Genomic DNA, 21788 nt, shown 5'->3' with positions numbered 1-21788 from the left:
TGCCCTCAGGATTTATCCTGAGATCCTGTACCTCAGATTGTAGAACCTTTGTCAGTGTCAGCCATGTGGATGAGTCACGGCCATTGCTTGGCCAATGTTTCAGCTCCAAAAGTTTATGAACCATAAAAACTATAGATTTCCTAGACTTACTCCAACTTTACTAAGTTACAGGCCCTAGGAGACTATGAGGAAGAAATAATTTCCCTTTCTTAAACTATAAACATAACTTTAACCTGCAGTGTATTTCCTGACTGTATTTCATAGTTACGAGGATTGCTTAACATAGATTCTGAAGTCAACTTAGCTATACAAATATTGTTCTCCATGCAGTACTTCCTTAGAATGGAACATATCTACTATTAACTTAGAAATACTTCCTTATAGATCCTTGTGAGTTCGAGACCAGCCTGGGCTACAAAGTGAGTGAAAAGCCAGCCTGAACTGCACAGTGAGACCCTGTCAAAAAAGAAGGAAGGAAGGAAGGAAGGAAGGAAGGAAGGAAGGAAGGAAGGAAGGAAGAAAGATGCTTCCTTCTAAACTGAGGTAAATGAGTTTGGTTTAGATACTTTGGTTATTTCTGGAAATCAGCAGAATCCTTAACTAGCAAACAATCTATAAACACATACCTGGTGCCAGCAATAACTGGATTGTCAAGAATCACAGAAACTGACCAATTTTTTGTGCAGAATCACAATCATTAAAGCTTATTACAAAACACTACCAAGGCTGCCTTGGAATTCTATGTCTGAGTATTTGCTGACTCAACTAATTCTTGTTAAAAACAAAGAAGAGGCTGCTATTAAGTAAAGACACATTTCATCAGCAAAGCTGAACGACACAGAACACACGTGCCACACACCACATAACACGCTCATACCTTGAGATCATCACATTCCATATCTTCTCTGGGCTTATTCCACTGTTTTAAATATTCCATATATTTTCGCTTTTCTTCACGTAATTTCTCTCTTTCCTAACAAAAAATTAATAAAAATTATTAAAAAGAAATTATTAGGCCACATTCCCATCAACTGAGAACCTGTCTGACCTGTGAGCGCTTGGGCCCAGCCCAGACCTACCAAAGCGGGAACTCTGGGGTGGGGCCTGCACAAAGGCAGGGTTCTGTTTTGTTTTGTTTGTCTTTTTCAGACAGTCTCACTATGCAGCTCAGGCTGGCCTTGAGTTCACTCTGTAGACCAGGCTAGGTCATGAACTTGCAAGATCCTCCTTCCTCAGCCTCCCAGAGTGCTGGGATTACAGGTATGCACCACCATGCCCAGCCAGCAATTGGTATTTTAATCAGTGTTCCTAGTGATTTTAATATACACAAAAGTTTTAGAAGCAACTGATCAGAAAAATGTCCATCAAAATAATGCTACAAAGATTGCAAATCAATTCACCAGCTCCTGATTATTTAATCTGGCTCTGCCTATATTACTTCACCCCCTATTTTGAGTCAGTTAAGATCCTGACAACTAGAGTACTTAAAACTCCTGGGCTGAGGAGATAGCTCAGTGGCACAAGCTCCTGCCTGGCAAGCACAAGGTAGTGAGTTTGATTCCTGGTACCAAAACAAAACACCTTTCATTGTATTTGCAATACGTTTTGTATCAAGATTCATTTGAATATAATAACTTAGAGACTGGCAGAGGAAACAGTACGTAAAATCAACAGTATTAGGGTATGGTTGATGGACTTTCTTATAGCATAGGCTATTTCTCCTGTTCACTTGACCTTTTGAAGCTATTACTTCTGATATCTGAAACTACACAATAAATGTTCATTTTCAGAGGCCTCTCATAGAGCGAGCACAAATTGTTTAGAATTGCACTTTAAAATATTAAGTGATGGGTAAGGGCAGGTAAAAATACTGTGTGCTGAACCTTATGTCATTCCAAAAAGGCACGCAAAGAGATGCTGACCTTAATTCATTTATTAAATTTTCCAAAGCGAAAGGGAAATAAACCAATATTGTTTCTTGTCCCTCTATCCAGTCATTAATGTGAATGAAAATGGTAAAAGCATTTGAAAATCAACCATGAACTGAAATATGTAAAATATTACTGTATGTAGAAACAATAGCTGAGAGACTTGAATACCTTTTCTCTTTCTATTTTAAGCCTCTCCTTTTCTTCTTTTTTCTTTAGTCTCTCTTCTTCAATGATTTTCTTCAGTTCTTCCCTCTTTTTTTCTTTATCTTCCTTTTCTTTTTTCTTGGCTTCCAAGGCATTTGCTTTTTCTCTTTTTAATTTAGCCTTTTCAAAAGCTATAGAGAAGGTCAAACTTGAAAATGTATACAGGTAAAAGAGTATTTGGCATTTTTTGTTAAAACAAAAGACCATGAAGTAGTTTATGGGTAAAAGAGATCAACAAACTTGTAAAATTTCTCAAAGGATTGATTGATTAAAATCAGAAAAGCAAATTGTGTAGGTTTTTTTTTCTTTTTGAGACAAGATTTTGCTTTATGATTTAGTCTTGAACTCACTATGCAACACAAGCTGACCTAATGGCAATCCTCTTGCCTCAGCCTCCCAACTGCTGGGATTATAGGCATGTGTTACAATGTCTGGCCAAATGGGACAGGTTTAAGACAAACTATAGTACCAGGACAATCACATTGTAACTTTCTAAGTCTTGACATTCAAATTGTGATCTAAGGATCAGCAAGGTGGCATATGCCTGTAATTCCATCACTCAGTAGGTCGGAGGCAGGAGGATCACTGCATTTGAGACCAGCATGGGCTACAAAATGAGTTCAAGGCCAGCCTGAACTGCATAGTAAAACCCTGTCTCAAAAAGAGTCAACTAATCGGTCACCGTATAAGTCAAACACAATGGTCTGAAACATTGTGCAAGTCCCAGAAACTCCCCTTTCTGCTTAACCTAGATTAAGTCGTTTAATAAGATATGCTATACCTTAAAATATTGGTTTTAATTTTTTTAATTAATTAATTTATTTATAACAGTGTCTCCACTACAACTTGGACTGTAATGATCCTCCTGTCTCAGCCTTCCCAGTGCTGGGATTACAGGTACTCCCCAACATGCCCAGTTTCACTCAGGGTTCCGAGCGGCACAGCATGTGGTACCAGGCATCAAATCCAGGACCCTGTGTTTGCCAGGCAGGCGCTTAGACCACTGAGCCATCTCCCCAGCCAAAATATTGTTTTAAGAGATCAATGGACCTAATTTATTTTTAAAAAGTTAAAGGAAAAATTGACAGTTATCTTTGGGAAAGGAATAAACGAGAAATACGTCATTTTAGAAATACCATATTTGGCCACAGGAGAAACAGTCTTCGTAGTCTCTAAGCAGTTTTGAAGAGATAGAGGAGGAGGGGGAGAAGAAAAGAGAGGAGAGGGGGAGAGGGAGGGAAAGGAGCAGGAGTGAAGGGAAGGACAGGGGAGTCTTTTAAGACAAGGTCCTAACTAGTAGCCCAGGCTGGCCTTAAACTCGGGATCCTCCTGCTTTAGCCTCTCAAGTGCTGAGATTACAGGCATCGCCATCATGTCTGGCTGAAGAGGATGTTAAAACTCACCCAATGTCTTCATTTCTTCTTGCTTCAAAAGTTTATCTCTTTCTTTAGTAGCTTTATTCCTATAACTTGCAATAGTCTGTTTACTAGCAATGCTGTCTTCCTGAAAAACAAAACAAGAAACTAAAGCTATAAACCGCAAGTAATGGTTTGTCTGATCCTTTTAGTAATAACAAATAAAAACAAGAAATTTAAGAGCTCACACTAATTACCCTCTTTGTACTATAAGTGAGTTTTTATCCTAAAGTATTGACATGATTTGAGATCATTTTTATAGTTTACTAATATATTACCTTTAATAACGCTAATTATGAGGTAATTCTACATATTTAAAAATTAGTGGTATAACATCCCAAGAAAAAACTAGTAACATAATAGCAGTTTTAAAATAATGCATTACTATGGAGAAAAAAAAAAAGAAAACTAAAAGTAAAAAATAAATAAATAAAAAAGGAAAAGATAAAAAAAATAAAGCAATGCATTAGAAAAACAATCCTCTAGGTCACCTGATAAACCAGCTGATAACACATGATGTATGCAAGAGGCAGAGACACGTCAGAAACATTCTTGTGGCCAATGTTAAAATTTCATTTTTACTTTATTTCTCATAAAAATATTTTCAACCACATAATGTGTATTATATTACTATCTTTTATATTATAAATTCAATAAAACATAATTCACTTGAATACCTACCATGTACCAGGCACAGTGCTCATCATGATGCTAAACAAGAAACTTGGTCCCTTCGCTCACCTATTCACGGAAGTCAGAGCTTAAGTAAGTAAAATGTGAGAAGGCATTAGATCTGACTTTCAACCCTGTGAGTAAACAAAAGCTCAGAATTTGGCCAGATGCCAAAATTGACGAACCTATCTCATTGCTATTTGATTCTCAATAAAATTAATTTAAAAAAAAAAACTAGCCCAAAGAGACAGTTACAATTGAGTCAGAGATGGAAAATAAAAGTAGCAATTAGTCATTCTGACTTCGGTTGTCTCAATGAATAAAAGTATTAATATCATTCTGAATCATGTTAGACAAAAAAGCAAAGAGGTCAGTTTTATTGTTTTTAATCTAATTAATTAAATTATTATTATTATTATTATTATTATTATTATTTTGTGGTACTGGGGATTGAACTCAGGACCCTGTGCTTGCCAGGCAAGCACTTATTCTACTGAGCTATCTCCCTGGGCCCAAGGGGTCAGTTTTAAACTCAATTCAAATTCCATCTTGTATGTTATTTTGAAAAACCAAATTAATCTCTGAGCCTATGTCTTCAGTTATAAAATGGGATCCTACCTATTTTGAAAAGCCTGGAAGACTATATAATAAAGAATTTAATAGTAGGATACAATAAAAAGCAGTTTATTAATTGAAAATTATTTGGAAGAAGGAAACAGACCTCAAGTCAGAACAACAGAACAATTGCCATCTAATGTTTTTCACCAGGGAAGAAATAAGAAAAAGACATCTTCTGCTTGTCCTTCCTACAGTACTAGTAGCTCTCTTAGCTAACACTTAACTAAAGCCTGGAAATGGCTCTCAAAGATTCTTCAACACATTTTTTTTTTTTTTCCCATTTTAGGGAAGGGTCTACAGGGTGTTCAGGGTCTCACTACTAGATCGGACTCGTAGTGATTCTCCTCTTTACAGCCTCCCAAGTGCTAGGATTACAGGTGTGCGCCACCATGCCCAGTCTCAATGGGCCCTGGGGTTGGGGCTAGCACGGCAGACTGGGGATCGAATCCCTGGCCCCTGCACCTGCTCGCAGGTGCTTTTTCAACACATTTCAAAGTCATGCTGACTGTGATACAAGCTACACTCTGAAGCAGCTGGACCCTGGCCTGTGAATCATTATAGTCATCAGCAACTCCTACTAGCAGAATAGAACAAAGAAGAATGTGTACAATGAGGGTAGGAGAAAATAAAGTACAGAAAGAAAGCATTTTTTTTTTTCTTTTTTTTTAGACAGCGTCTCACTATGCAGTTCAGGCTGGCCTTGAACTCACTATTTAGCCCAGGGTGGCCCAAAATGTGGCAATCTGTATGCCTCAGCCTTGAATACTAGGATTATAGGTGTGTGCCACTCCACCCAACTAAGAAAGGTATTTTTTTTAAAAAACAGAACATCATTGTATAGTGCAGGCTGGACTTGAACTCCCTTATATAGATAGCTCAGGCTGGCCTCAAATGCATGGTGATTGCCCGCTGGACTTACAGGCATGTGCCACCAGGCTGGCTGGGAATTTTTTAAACAAGCAGAATAATCCAAAATAAATTCCTTTCCAGTCAGGCAACCACACTGGGTTACAAGTTTCCCAGTTCCAGAGATTTTTTTATAGTGTCCTTGCTCCCAAAATTGAGAAATGGCAAAAACCCAAAGAAAATTCCTCATTCCCAAAGATAAGAAACATTAAGTAGGGCAGATTAAAGCACCTCTTAGGCAGACACATGGGCCAGGGGTTTGATTCCTGGCCTGCCGTGCCAGCCCCACCGCCAGGGTGCACTGACACGCCAATGGAGACTGAGTGTGATGGCGCGTGCCTATAATCCCAGCACTTGCGAGGCTGAAAACAGGAGCATCACTATGAGTCCAGTCTACATAGTGAGACCCTATAGACCCTGTAGACCGTGTACCAAATACATTTAAAAAAAAGCGTAAGTAGGAAGCAAGCATAGAATTAAACATTATTCACCCTATACTTCCCTCCCTTTCTGTCTCAAAGCTCCTTAGGGAAGATATACTTTGTTTTCTGCAGTTGCTCAATCAGCACATGTCAGCAGTCAGTTACTTGTTTGGATTTAGGCTACCATTTTTTTGTTAGTTTATTTTCAGTCTATACAAAAAATAAATCTATTAAACATTATGAATAGTATATTTCAGAAGTATCTGACCATACAAAGGAATTGGAAAGCCCTCCTGAGTAACTACGAGCTAGACGTTGTGAAGAATGCCTACAAATGCAGCACTGAGCGGGGCAGTGGGAAGACTGCACGCTGGAGCTCAGCCTGGGAATGCTAGGAAGACAGTCACAAAGTACAAAATAAAAACAGCGGGGACGTAGCTCAGTGTGAAGGTCTTTGTTCAGTCAAATACTGGTGGTGATGATGGGGCTGATGACACACGGGACACCAGTCCTACAGACTTGTGTGCTTCATTTTCCATCATATCTACGTGAATAAACAGATCAGCCACACTGCATTCACTACTCAAAAATGCCCTATAAAACCTGAATCACTTGAAATGTATTTTCTTTCCTTTATTTATTTATTTTTTTGGCACCAGAAATCAAACTCCGGACCTTGCACTTTCCAGGCAGGCACTGTGGTCCCTCGAATACATTTTCTACCTTTTTCATTTCATCACTAGAAATCATGTGTTTTGTCTAGCTCAAGCATTATTACTTATTTTATTTTATTTTATTTTATTTTAATTTGAGACAGGGTTTCACTGTGCAGTTCAGGCTGGCCTTGAATTCACTTTGTATCCCAGGCTGAATTTGAGGCAATCCTCTGGCATCAGCCTTCCAAGTGCTGGAATTACAGGTGTGCACCACTACATTCAGCTGTTACTGCACCTTTGAAGTCTTCCATCACTTTATCGGGTCAGAAGTTAATATTCTTCACATTTCAAGCCTAAATTTATTCCCTGCATTTCACTCTACTTTACACATCAGTAACTGCTTATATGCTTGACTCTACTTGGTAATCAATCAATCAATCAATCAATCAATCAATCTCTGTGGTCTGACAGCCATGTCTAATTCATACTTTAAACCAGTGCAAACCTTAACTGCTGAGTAGCTGTCAATATACAAAGCACACATTTTCTAATGAGAAGCAACAGGTTTCTTCCTATAGGCCACAGGAGTGACAGAAACCAAATACTGCTTTTGTTTCTCAACACTGCTTTATAATGTTCTTACGCTCTTTACCTGACTAACAGATACTCGTTTGGGAAGTCTCCCTCTTCGTCTGTTAGCAGGACTGAAGATAAATGTAGGTGGATCATCAGGGAAGAAATAAGAAAAATCTTGTTCTGCTATTTTGTATGTTGAAAGAGATGATGCCTTAACAAAAAAGGGGGAACACAGTAACAATGCATTAGTAGACTACATACAAAGATGCTAAGTCATATATTCACTGTTATTGCTGCTGAAGAACAGGTCAAAAGAGAATTTCATGTTATTGTGTAGTGAAATACATTTCAGTTGGTTTGTTTGAGCATTTTTCTAAATCAGATAACTATCAGCTTTACCAGAAGTAAACTACAGTTCAAAGACTACTTTACCATAAATAACCAAGAATGTTTCCAGATTCCTGAAAATATTTCACAATTGCATGAAATTAATAATTTGTTTTGCTTTTGACTCATTTTGCCTGAGATTTTCTATTCCTGTAATTGTCAAACTCATGAGTTTCTTTCTTTTTACCTCAGATCTTGAACTTATTTCTCATCCTTGACTAACCCCAGACTTTTTACTAATTTTGGCCTCAGGGCAAAGATCATTCTTGTTCTCAAACAAGTGCCATTTACAGAAATATCCCTCATGAAGCATATAAAGAAAGTAATGATGCAAAAATCTTAAATATTAACAAAACAGGGATACTTCAAACTGGGATTTTCTACATAGTATTTTTCAGTAGACTACAACTTTTAACATCTAACATTTAGTCAGTTCTGGCCATGATAATAAACACTTTACAGCTGACTATCAGGAAGACTGTATTTTATCCCCCATAATCCTGGGTATGCACAATTGTCTAGTAGGTATGAATATAAAGTACATAGGATGGTTTCCTCTCAATGAGGTTTTTTTTTTTTTTGTTGCATTTTTGTATTTTAGTACAGGGACCTACAGGGTCTCACTACGTAGATCAGATTCGCAGTGATCCTCCCAAGAGCTGGGATTACAGGTGCAGCACACCACGCCCAGTCTCAACTGAAGTCTCAGCGCACCCTAGTGGCAGGGCTGGCACTGCAGGCTGGGGACTGAACCTCGAACCCCTGTAATTGCCTAAGCAGGGGCTTTAATTCACTGAGCTATTTGGCTGGCCCCAGGATGAATTATTTCTTAACTGAAATGATTAGAAACAAGTGTTTTGGACTTTTAAGATTCTGGAAAATTTGCACATCCATGATGAGATATATGTTGGGGATGGAACCCAGTCTAAACATGAAATTCACACAGGTTTACGTACATACTTCATACATGTAGCCTGAAGGTAGTTTATGATACTTTTACTAACTATATGCATGACACAAAGTTTCATGCAGTTTCATTCATGATATAGGATTTTACAATTACAGAGTCATGTCAGTGCTCAAAAAGGCTTTCGGAATTTGCGGCATTTCAGATTTTCAAATTAGGGATGATCAACCCTATATACTCAAAAAGGCCAAAATAGGTTTTAATACATTTATCGCCCCAACTCCTTATTCATATACACACAATAAACATAAGTGCCCATTTTTTGTGTGCTTAGAGCTAGCCCTGACTGGTGCTTATGCTCATCACCACTGGGAATCAAATTTTGCTGTTTTCAAGTATGGGCTAGAAGTATACTAAAATATCCACTGGGAATCCTTTATTATGCTTTTTTTTTCTTTTCAATCCCATTCATTTATGTGTGTGTGTGTGTGTGTGTGTGTGTGTGTGTGTGTGGCCAGTTCAGCCCACCAGGGGGCAGGGCAGGCTGGCATGTGGTGCTGGGGGATTGAACCGAGGTTCCTATGCTCTGCTAAGCTTGTTCCAAGTAGGTGCTTTAGACCACTGAGCCATCTCACCAGCCCTATTATGCTTTTGATAAAAAATGTTTACTATACCCATAGTTTTTGTTTATTAATATTGAGCTTTTTATATTTATTAACTGAAAAATATGATGATGTCTTTTACTACCTTTTCCCAATTAGATTTGCTCACTGATATGTAACTGATTCTGGCCAACTGGTGATTTTAAAATGTATAATTATTCAAGGGGCCGGGGAGATGGCTCAGTGGAATAAGCGCTTCCCTGGCAAGCGTAAGGGCCTGAGTTCAATCCCCGGTTCAGAAAAAAAAAAAAAAAAAAAAGTATAATTATTCACAGAGTCACTGATTGCCCATCATGTACTAGACACTGTTCCAGCATCCATGTATCAGAAGTACCTAAGTCATTAAAACTTTCTGCAAGCATCACTTAATATGGATCTCTGATATTCCATGCTATTAGGAGCGTAGTTCTAAGCACTGCCCTATCAAGGCAGACATATAATCCCATTTAAATTATCTTTCAGATGACTGTCTTACACAGTTTAAATTTTGTTTCTTTTCTTTTTTTTTTTTTTATGATACTGGGGATTAAACTCAGAGCCTTGTGCATGCTAGGCAAGCATTCTACCACTGAGCTATATCCCTAGCCCTGTCTTGTAAGTTTTAATCATGTCTATATGCTCATTTTCCCTTTCTTTTCGAGATGGAGTTTCATGATGTAGTTTGAGCTGGCCTTGAACTCACTACAGCCCCAGCTGGCCTCTACTTGCAGTGAACAGACTGCCTCAGCCTCTGAAGTGCTGGGATGACAGGCATGTGCCACCACATCTGGCTCCATTTTTCTACTGGTGTGCTAATGTTTTCTTAATTATAGCTCCTCATTGTGTTTACTGCAGGTATTTTTCTCTATGACACCACACTGGTACCTTGGTTCAAGAACTTCATTTTTTCTAAGATTTTGGAAAAGATGGCCAGATTTGTGTTTATGTGGGGAAGATAGTGTCCTGTCACCTGATGCAGAGTTCAGAAACAAAAAATTCCGCCAAACACTTGTTTGCTAATCAAACTGAAAAATAAAAAAGCATCCATGAACCAAGGTACCACTGTACATGCTTTTAAAATTTGTTTATAACATTTTTATTTATTTATTTTTTACATACTTAGTACAGGGTCCACAGAGTCTCACTATGCAGCTTGGACTCATAGTGATCCTCCTGTTTTCAGCCTCCCACGTGCTGGGATTACAGGCCACACCATCACACTCACTATGCCCAGTGTCAACTGCTGTCTCAGTATGCCCCAGGGGCACAGCCAGCATGGCACATGGTTCCAGGGATTGAACCTGGGTCCCTGCACTTTGCCTAAGCAGGCGCTTTAGTCTGCTGAGCTATCTGGCTGGCCCTTGTTCATACATTTTTAAACCTACATGTTCATATTATCAATTCAGTCTCATTGTTGGTTTTTCTTTTGTACAGCTCCTCTTAAATATTTCAGCTTGTATAATATTAAAATTTGCTTTATTTCATCTCTTTTTTTACATCAGGTCTATTTTTCCAAATGATTAACCCATGTCCTGGTTTTGTTTATTACATAATTTGCTTTACCTCTAGAGATCTGAAATGTTACTTTTATATAAACATATTTTCTTTTGATGTTTTTACATAAAAGGAAATACACATTAAGCATTATTAGCTGACTTCTGTCAAGTTCATAATCTTTCTAACCCATCCAGTGCTTTTCTTACTTAATTCTTCTCTATCCCATTGATAGGTATTTTACGTCTTTTAAAAATTAGGTTTCATTTTACCATACCATTTCTCTTAGTGTACAATGAAGACAAAAAATTGATTTTTCTCCCTTAATAGCTAGTAATGAAATACAACCTATCTCTTTAGCCTCTGTTGGTCTTTTAATACATTTTTATCTGATAGGATGCTTTAAAATCATCGTTCATAACCCATCATTCATAAACCAGAACCACACAATTAGAAATCTGTAGTAGCTCCACTTCCTAACCTTTCTTTATGGCAAGTTTTTCATCTATTTTCTCCAGTCCTGGTTCATCTTTTCTATAAGAGAAAAGGAGCCATCTAACAATTCTAGCAACTGCTAAATTAGTATGTAGTCCAAAAAATACTTTCAAAAAGTACTAAAAATTAACTCCAGATAAAAAGAGGGTCATTTCAAACCATCTTTCAAGTACTATTACTGCAATGTTTTATAATATTACCCATTTCTATTTTTTTCTTCCTTCCAAATAATTTCACTACTCCAGTTACCTTAATTTTAATAATTCCATCTTGTGTTTCACAGTGTTGCTTCAGAAAAAGCTTTAATTTTTCATGAGAAAACAGGTGTTTTCTCCGACTACAGAGGGAAAGAAGAGAAGATAGTGTTAGCATCAAAGAACTCCACTCAAACTCCATCTCTGTAAATTTATAACCTGACTAGACAATGAAGGATAATTTCAGCTTCTAAGAGTACTTATATATAAGTTATGAGAAACTTTATTCAGAGTTATAAGTTGAGTGAAGCTATTATAAAATGTCTACCACAATAAAAAATACAAAAGTATTTCTGGAAAAATTTAAGTGTTTTAATTACATTCAATAAACTCTCTTATCAAGAAACAACTGAAGGCCATAAAGATAGCTCAGCAGTCTAAGTGCCTGCCTAGGTTAGCAAAAGGATCTGGTTGATTCCCAGTACTGCATGCCCTGCTGGTCCTGCTCTGGGCATGCTGACCAGGTGTAGTGGCACACACCTATAATCCCAGCATTGGGGAGGCTGAAAACAGGAGGATCACTATGAGTCCAAGCTGCATAGAAAGTCCCTGTACCAAATACGTTTTTTATTTTTTTGGTGAAACTGGGGATTGAACTCAGGCCTTTGTGCTTGCCAGGGAAGCGCTTATTCTACTAAGCCATCTCCCCGGCCCCAAATATGTTTTTAAAAAATCTATATATCATTAAAAAGAAAAGGAAAAAAACGGAGTTAAAAGCTATGATGAAAAAAAACAAAAAAAAAAATTTAAGATAACAGGGAAAAATAAAAAGTATTATAATCCAGTCCAGATAATGTCTCTAAAAGTGTACCATGATGTAGTATACTTTTCTTATTTATTTTATGGCCTATTACTCTGGTTTAAATCTGTATACAATACATGATAATTAACTTTGTAAGGTTTTATATGATAAACAATGAATCTCATGCTGGAAAAATAAAAGACAGGTGGAAGGAGGGGTTTGAAGAAAGGAATTTAAATGTGTTATGTACATATATCAATCCTTTCAGTGAATGTAGTCATTATGTAACAAATGTGTGTAATTCCAGCACTTGGGAGGCTGAGACAGGAAGATTGTCCCAAGTTTGAGTTAAGGCCACTCAACTATACAGTGAGACCCCGTCTCAAAAAAAAAAAAAAAAAAAAAGCTATGATGAGCCAGGAGATAAACGTTTGAAAGCAGTAGCCTCCTCTAAATGTGTATTCTTTTAGTACACTTTAAGTCTCATAACAGCAAAAACTTGGGTTCACTAGTGTAATCCAGCATCATACAGTAGCTGGTAAGGCTGCAGCTGCTCAAACTGTACTAATTTACATTCCCATCAACAACAAAGAAGGGCTTATTTTCATACTCATCTTTGCCAGTATGTGTTCCTGATGACAGCCATTCTGACCGGGCTAAAGTGAAATTGTTCACTCCTGAACCGCAGTGTCCTGGACAGTGACTACTGACGTCACGTGAGTTCCTGGGTTTCTGAGCCAGGCTCTGGCTACGCTGCTAAGGCTCACTCTGCACTCACCCATGCTCTAGTCTCAGCCTCACAAGTAGCTGGAACCACAGGTGCATAAGCCCACACCCAAGTTCATATGTGGCTTTTTAGCAAATCAAAAAATTCAGTCCTTTATCCTACATGGCCACATTTACAGTGTTTAATAACCAGGCAACAGCCACTGGCTATTAAACGAAACAGTGTGTATGTAACATTCCCATTATCATAGAAAGTTCAACTTGTCAGTGCTACCCTAGCATATAAAGTTTTATTAGAGAATTATCACTACCACTTTATTAACAAAGAACAGTATCACCTTTTGATGTAGTAATCTTTTGATACAGAGCTTAAGCCACTTAAAGAATTTTACTGCCAATTATGTTCTCATTTTATAATTCTATGGCTTACCAGTTAAGAAGAAATGGACTAACAACACTATAACCAAGACACAGCACTAAAATGATGAACTATGACAAGCCATGTACTTCCATACAAACCCAGAAAGTGCTCTGTCTGACTCAGGGTTTAAGTTCATACATACTGTTTTTCTTGGGATACACAAGTATGTATGGGACAAAAAGCATGAGGGAACAAGCAAAATTACTTTACATCAAATGATATATAAGATTGATTCCTAGTTATTCTCAGATGACTAAGAGCCTAATCACAATGGGCAACAAAAGGAATTTTCCTAAAATAGATATATGATACATATAGCCTATTGTTTTATATAGTAGGTACTATCTCTCCTCTGATTGGGTTTCAAACAAAAAATTTTAAGGATATTTATATTTTATTATGGAATCTGCCCCCCAAATCCAGGGATGAACCCCAGACTTTGTAGGTGCAAAGCATGAGCTCCACACTCAGCTCCATACCCTGCCCCTGTTTAACTTTCTCAAGGAAGAGACAGTGATCAGATGCTGTGTTCAGGGTTCAAATACTACAAATGAGAGATCTCTGTAAGTACATTCCAATTTTTGAGCTCTGAAAACTGAATTGTCTCATGAGAAATACTTCATAAAGGATACTTAATTCTTCAGCTTGAAGACTATTTGAAGATAGTCACTAATCTAAACAAAGAGCTCAAATAGTCCATTTGGATTCATTTATATGAATATTCTATGAACATATAAATTCAAATTTATTTTAAAATGGAAGCAGCCAGATATGGTGGTGCATGCCTATGATCCTAGCCCTCGGAAGGCTAAGGCAGGAGGACTGTCATGAGTTCAAGGTCTGCTTGAACTCAATAGTGTAACTTTTGTCTCATAAAAAACAACAACAAAAAACTGGGGAGTGGGGAAGAAAAAAAGAAATGACGACTTGCAACACTATCCATTTATTTTAAATCAACCCTTACTCTAATATACATAATTATTTTACTATAAACTACACCAGAGATGATATTTTTACCTGATTTGTGTTGCTTTAACAATTGCAGATTCATATAATTCCTTTTTAGTGGGTTGCACTTTGTATTTGAACAATAAGGGATCAACTGCATCTTTTTTCTTTCTAGAAAAGAAGAGAAAAAAGTCAATATAATTTGGAAACATGAGATTTGTGGGAACTTAGTTTCTATGTCTCTACAAAGCAAATCTTCTATACATTTAGTTTAACTCTTCCTCCTCACTCTATTAGCTAAAGTAGCACAAAGCACACAAATTAATTTTGGTAGGCATTATGGTTTGTGTCTAGCTGTCCCCCTAAAGCCTCATGCGGTCAAGGGTGGGGCTTTTTCAGATAGCTGGATTGAGAGCTGGATTGAGAGTGTGTGATGCTGGGATTAAGGGTACATAATTACTAACTTACTCCACTGATTGGCTCAGCATAGTTCTAGATGAGTGCTATGGGCAGGTAGCCTGGATTGAATACAAAAGGATAGAAAAAAGCTGCTAGTCACTTGTAGCTTGCTGCCTCAATAATTTCTGCCTACTATGAACTGTTTCTCTTCTGTGACACCTTTATGCCCCTGCCACCCTGCTTTTGAGTCAGCCAACTATGGTCTGAAATCTCTACTGACTATGAACCAAATAAAACTTTCCTCATTTAACTTTGGTTGTTAGGTATTCTGCCTCAGCAACAAGAAAAGTAAATAAGACAGTAGGTATTTTAATTACGCATTTACTAAGTTTTCATTAAGTTGGTTAAATAAGCTAGAGGTAAATAAACACTAAGCACTCAATTTAGGGTAAATAAATTAATAAAAAGTAGTTTTTAGACTTGCTTTTTTTTTTTTTTTTTTGCTAGCAGGAATCAAACTCGGGATCTTGCACCTGCCAGGCAGGCACTGTGCCACTGACCTATATCCTGGACTTGCTTTTAAACTTTCTTTTTTTCAGGAAGGGCTGCATGGTTAGCCAGCATTTTGGCCCTAGCCTTTCAAGGTCAGTGAAGACTCGGGACATAGGAGAACCTTTTTCTTTCTTTAAAAGGGGGGGGGTGGAGAACATAGTTATATATATATATATATAGTTATATATACATATATCATATAGTTAGAATGATACAGTATTTGTAACCTTTTAAGATTGGTTTCTTTCAGTTAATAATATGAACTTAGGTTCCTCATGTCTTTTCAAGACAGATTTTTTTTTTTTTTCCAGAACTGAGGATTGAACTCAGGCCCTTGCACTTGCCAGGGAAGCACTTATTCCACTGAGCCCTCTCCCCAACCCCTAAATTTTTTTTTTTTTTTTTTTTTTTTAGCATTGAATAATATACTCCATCGTCTTTGTGTACAAAGTTTATACACTCACCTACCAAGTGACATCTTGGTTGCTTCCATGTTTTGGCAATTACAAATAAAGCTACTATCAATATCCACGTGCAAGTTTTTATGTGGATGCAAGCTTTCAACACATATGGGTAAATGCCAATGAGTACAGTTGTTGGATAATATAAGAGAACATCTAGCTTTGTTAGAAACTGCCAAACTGTCTTAGGTGAATATAATACTTTTAATTCCCATCAGCAACTAAGGAAAGTTTCTTTTCTCTGTTCCACATCTTCACCAGCATTCAATGTTTTGGATTTTGGCTACTCAGCCTCTCATTTTAATTTCTAGTTCCCTAATGACAATGGATATGGAATATCTTCCACACTGCTTCCCTGCCACCTACAAATCTTTTTTTTTTATTTATTTAGTATAAGGTCTACAGGTCTCATTACACAGATCAGACTCACAGTGATCCTCCTGTTTTCAGCCTCCCAAGTGCTGGGATTACAGGCACATGCCACCACGCCCAGTCTCAATTGACTCTCAGCAAGCCTCATGGGCAGGGCCAGAACAGCACACAGGGGATTGAACCCCAGTCCCTGCATCTGCCTAAGCAGGTACTTTAATCCGCTGAGCTATCTGGCCGGCCCCAGATTTTCTTTAGTAAAGTGTTTGTTCAGGTCATTTGTCCCTATTTTAACTGAGTAGTTCATTTTCTAATTACTGACTTTTTAGAGTTCTTCGTAAGAGTTTTGAGAATTATCGTATGTCTCCCACAAACATTTTTTTCCAGCTGTGGCTTGTCATCTCATTCTCTCAACAACATCTTTAGCAGATCTAATGTGTTTAATGAAGCCTAGCTTATTATTTCTTTCATGAACTGTCCTTTTATGTCTAAAAAGTCATCACCATATTTAAGATCCAGGTTTTCTCCTTTGTTATCTCTTCGGGCAGTGATGGTGAACCTTTTAGAGGTTTCAATGATCTAAAAAGCCCAGCTGTGGCCTGCATGGCATAGGGTCGGCCCCAGTGTCTTAAGGGTTTGGGTAGTCTGTACTTTATATTGAGGACTGTGATCCATCTTGAGCTAATTTCTGTGATGGGCACAGGCTCTACATTTAGACTTTTTTTTTTTTTTGTAAGTATATGTTTAATTGTTCCAGCATTTGCTGAGATTATCTTTGTTCTGGTTTAGCCTTTGCACCTTTGTCAAAGATCAGTTAACCAAAACTTATGTAGCTCTATTTCTGGACTGTTTGTTCTGTTTTACTGATCTATTTGTCTATTCTTTCACCAATACTGCAGTTAACCTTCGTAAGCCTCAAGTTTTTCTTTGTTGAATAGCAATATTCTTTGAAGACAGACAAAAATGCATACAAAATACTTGACTCAGTTCCTGGTATAGTCAATTTTCAAATGCTAGTTATAGCTACCTAAAATAGTTCACATCAGAGAAGAATAAGATATGACTTGATAGACACTGACATTCAGACATTTGATATTTCAAAATAAGAGTGACCTCAGATTATTTGAAAAGTATTGTATTAGCCACTAAAAATAGGGAAGTAAAGTTTAGGAGTTTTGCTTTGTTTTTATTTTTTGGAGGTACTGGAGGTTGAATCTAGGGCCTTCAGACTGAGCCACATCCTTAACTCTTTTTAAAAAAATTTCGAGACAGGGTCTGCCTCAATTGCTAAATTCCCCCAGGCTGCATTTGAACTTTTGCTCTTCACACCTCAGCTTTTCAGGGTGCTGAGTTAACAGGTATGTGCCAACACACCTAGTTTGGAGAAAGTATTTTAAAGATGCCTAAAAGGGAACAGAAGAGGAATACAGCTATTATGGAGAGCAGAGGACTTTACCAGTAGTAGACTCACTTGGACTTTACCTACCAGGGTCAGGGGTGCACCTTAGAGGCAGATGCCTGTCTAGCAAGAGCAAGGCCTTGGGTTTGACCTCAGTATGGCAAACAAACAAACAAACAAACAATTACAACAGATCTACACATTTATATAACTTTTCCCCATCAGCACTCAGCTGACACAGTCATCAAATGACTCAATTCTAGATAGTAACAGAGGTTCTTTACCATATGCACCAAGCCAAAAGCATTAAATATAGAACTGTTCTAAGTAAACATAAATGGGATGAATAAATGTAATTGAAAGAGGCTAAGCTAAAACTGTTCTTAGGGCAGCTAATTAGAATTGCCTAGGTAGGTTTCAATTTGAACATTCTAGCATTTGTTAAGCTATACTGATGAGCAGTACACCTCTATGACTAGAGAGGAATGAAAGGAAGCCATGAAAGAATTTTCAATGGAACACTACCAATCTGATAAATAACTTTATAAATGATTTTAAAAATCACTTACCTATTTTGAAAAGAACTATTCTGTGTTTCTGAATCATCACTATCACTGATGATAATGGTTTCTCCATCTGTGCTAACATGTCCATTAGCAAAGCCATTTTGATGTGATGGAGGGAGGACTTCCAAAATTCTACATTGCAACCTGCAATCAAATGACTATTTAAAAATGCGAATTGTTTTTTATTTTACAGCCAAACATTAAGAACAGTCTTATTATTACCAACAATTGAAAAGTCATTATTTGTGCCATGTAGATGGTTAACTGTGCTGTAACAAGACACAAGGGAGGCAAATTTTACTCAACAGAATGAAAACCCAGTCATCAGACGTATGAACCACGAAAGGACCTATCTTATAGAAGCTATGATCCCCTTAATAAACAATTTAGTTACAAAGAAATGGAGAAAGAACTATGCTGAGAAACAATTTAAGATTAAAAACATTAAAACAATTTCATACTATTTTAAAATTCCATTTATGAAGACTCTTAGCATTATATTCTTTTTTTTTCTTTTCAAAGTTTTATTGATAAACATATAGCAATGAGACAGTTTCAAATCAAATCGAAAGTACAGTTTCAACAAATAATACACTGCATATATTCTTCTTAGTGGTTAATTGCTGTACAAGATGCAGACTTGTGATCCTACTTACAAACACCATTAGAACAAATCATTCTATTCATTAAGAGAATGCAACTATATATCTATCCCAACCACTTTGAATACACAGATACAAAATGGACATTCATAGTTATATCCCAATTTTTTTTTTAAGTTCCGTTGTTGAATATTATAGGTGTGTAAACTCAGCAAAATATTCTAAAAGAGTACAGAAGCCCATAATAGCATTGGGTCTTCTGTTTAATTGGCAATGTCAGAAATTATTGACGTGAGTCCCCCACAGCTCAACATAACAACATGGCTTTACTTCCTATATTTCATCTTCATACTTTTCTACTGGATGGTTAAGACCAAGGTAAAGCAGAACCTATGCAACAAGAGTTGTAGCTTTTTGGTTTGAGAAGGTCAGTGAAATGCCCTCAGGATTTATCCTGAGATCCTGTACCTCAGATTGTAGAACCTTTGTCAGTGCAGCCATGTGGATGAGTCACGGCCATTGCTTGGCCAATGTGCTCTCTGTGAAAGCCTGAGAGAGTGTCTTCTCCTCATGTGACTCTCCTTAGGAATTATATTCTTTATAATTACCTTCTTTGTGTTAGCTATGGATTTAGTTTGTTCTTTTCCTAGTTTCTTAATTTATAAATTTAGGTTGTTAATTCGAGATCTTTCTCATTTTTTAATGAAAACACTTACAAATTTCTTTCCTTAGCTCTGCTTTTACTATCTTAGAAGTTTTGATATGCTGGGGACTTTTTTGTTCTTTTCATTCATCTCTTACATATTTCTTGTTTCCTTTGTGAATTTTTTCCTTTGAGTCACTAGATTTTTAAGAATGTTACTCATTTTTTCCACCCAGTTATCCTGTGATCACAGAAAATCTTTTTATACTACTGTAACCATTAATTTTAGGCAGAGAAAAGACAAATCCATTCTTTCTTTCCTGAAGTTGAATACCCTGTTCTCCTGCCCCTGGAGAACTCCAGCTGGTATACTCTGGGCCTCGCAGCAGTCCCCTATCTCCTGTGCCTCCACTCTGAGCTCTCAGGCTTCACACTCAGAGCCATGCCTACAGCCTCTCTCCCTGGTTCTCTAACTTGCAGACAGTCTGCTGAGGAACTTCTGAGCCTCCATAATTAATGGGAACTCTTCTCTGTTCACGTCCGCCCCCCCCCATAAGTCCAATGAGACTAATTTGGGACCTAGGGCCAATCCTCCAGAATGTCTCATGCGCACTTGAGAAAAGCGTGTGTCTCCTGTGGGCTGAGCATTCCATACATATGTGTTATACCTGGTTGATTTACTGTATGGTTTAAGTCATGTATTTCCTTACTTCTGTCTGATCATTCTGTCTACTGTTGATAGTGAGGCATTTAAGTTTCTAACTACTACTGTCTATCTCTCTTAGGAGTTATATTCTTTATTCTGTTTAATGAACTTTGGGATAGTCTATAATTCTAACTATCCACATTAAACTTATATGCGACTTTAATTTTTGTAGTGCTGGGAACAGAATCCATAGCCCTGCTCATGCTTACAAACAGCAGACCGCTGAACTACAGCTTCAACTACAGCAATTATACACGGCCTTGAAAGTGCCATGCAGGCCAGCAATAGTACCTGGATTTTATGGGCCATGACTTCAGAGTCATTCACTACAACCAACATATTCTTTAATTTCATTTCTACTCTGCCAATTTTCAGGGCCAGAAAAAATTATCACCTACTTTTTCCATAAGCCTTCTTGTCCCAACTAATTTACTTTCTGCCTTGAAATAATGAGTTTACTTCAAATTTCAAGGTTAGGATCTTAGCATTATGATTGGGACAATTTTTGTCAGTTCTCAATAGAGATTCAGAAAACTTCCTCCTCCTCAAGTCCCAGTCTTAGCTCTTTAATATTAGAAAATAAAAGATCTTGGCTTCCTTCTCTTTTATGATATTTAAATATCAGTGTCTATAACTTTAATGACTGATGACAGAATTAGCCAAGAAACTGTTTCAAATAAGGTTAACATCTAAATACATAATGCCACAAATGAAATATAAACCAAATTCTGTTGACTTGGTTCATTTGCCACTTCGCATGTTATTTTAATTTTTTTTTAACTTAAAAATTCAAAGGGCCTAAACCAATATTTCAGTAATTTTAATTACAAGAGGTTTTAATTTATATCATTTGTGGAGACTGAGACGTTAACTGGGTCCTTGAGTTTCTAGACAAGAAGTTATCTGGTTGATTCTGTCCCCCACCTTAGAGATACTTAGCAATGTCTAGAGAAATTTTTGATTGCCGTGAATGGAGGAAGTGGGGTGTTTTGTCTTCTACTGAGCCAAGGATGCTGCTGAACACCTTTATCCTTTCAGCACCACACAGGTGGGGGGCGGGCGTGGGTAACGCGGGCAGCTGCTGGCGCATCCCTCACTCCCTTCCCATCCTGGGGAGGCAGGGAGTAGAATGCTGGGTCTTGGCAGGCAGCACTGACACACAGACGCCCTGTCCTGCCCAGCCACCGCCTCTCAGCCTCCTCCTTGCAGTCCTGGCGCAGTCTCCCCCAGCAGGCAGTCCGCACGCTCAGCACTCAGCCTCCTGCATGGGTTTTAGCTTCCTTCTTTTCAATACCAAAGTCCATCTTTTATAACTGTCCATCTTCCTGTATCAGAGAGCACTCTCTGGCTCATACCTCTTCCTGTTTCACACCTCTCTCTATGGAGCTCTTCAGTCTTCCTATACTAGAGACATGGTATTTAAGATCATCAAACAGATATCTATACTTCAAGTTTCTATATACTCTAGCTCCCTAACACAAGGCCACCTGAAGATAAATGTGATTCTAAGAACACAGAGAATTCTATTTGTTTCTTTTTCCCCTCTCTCTCTGTCTCTCTGTCTGTCTGTCTCTCTGTCTGTCTGTCTCTCTGTCTGTCTCTCTCTCTGTCTCTCTCTCTGTCTCTGTCTCTCTCTCTCTCTCTCTGTCTCTCTGTCTCTCTCTCTGTCTCTCTCT

General features: G+C 37.6%; 1 protein-coding gene and 1 non-coding gene across 2 annotated transcripts in view; both read right to left on the bottom strand.

Annotated features, from left to right (window-relative positions):
• The window catches only part of Baz1a (bromodomain adjacent to zinc finger domain 1A), a 95874-nt gene that overhangs the window by 47639 nt on the left and 26447 nt on the right, over positions 1–21788 (bottom strand). Inside the window, exons 3-9 of the mRNA XM_023721833.1 lie at positions 18165–18305; positions 14485–14586; positions 11574–11661; positions 7477–7611; positions 3539–3638; positions 2100–2266; positions 878–973 (exon numbers count right to left, since the gene is read on the bottom strand). Coding sequence (XP_023577601.1) covers positions 878–973; positions 2100–2266; positions 3539–3638; positions 7477–7611; positions 11574–11661; positions 14485–14586; positions 18165–18305 — 829 coding nt within the window. The remainder of the gene's footprint in view (positions 1–877; positions 974–2099; positions 2267–3538; positions 3639–7476; positions 7612–11573; positions 11662–14484; positions 14587–18164; positions 18306–21788) is intronic.
• LOC111818308 lies at positions 18413–18510 on the bottom strand. Its single transcript, XR_002822331.1, has one exon. It is a non-coding gene; the product is annotated as a small nucleolar RNA U13 (small nucleolar RNA).

This window comes from Octodon degus, unplaced genomic scaffold (genome assembly GCF_000260255.1).
Source record: "Octodon degus isolate 3935 unplaced genomic scaffold, OctDeg1.0 scaffold00086, whole genome shotgun sequence".
Taxonomy (NCBI): Eukaryota; Metazoa; Chordata; class Mammalia; order Rodentia; family Octodontidae; genus Octodon; species Octodon degus.
This window is presented reverse-complemented; position numbering and strand designations above follow the sequence as displayed.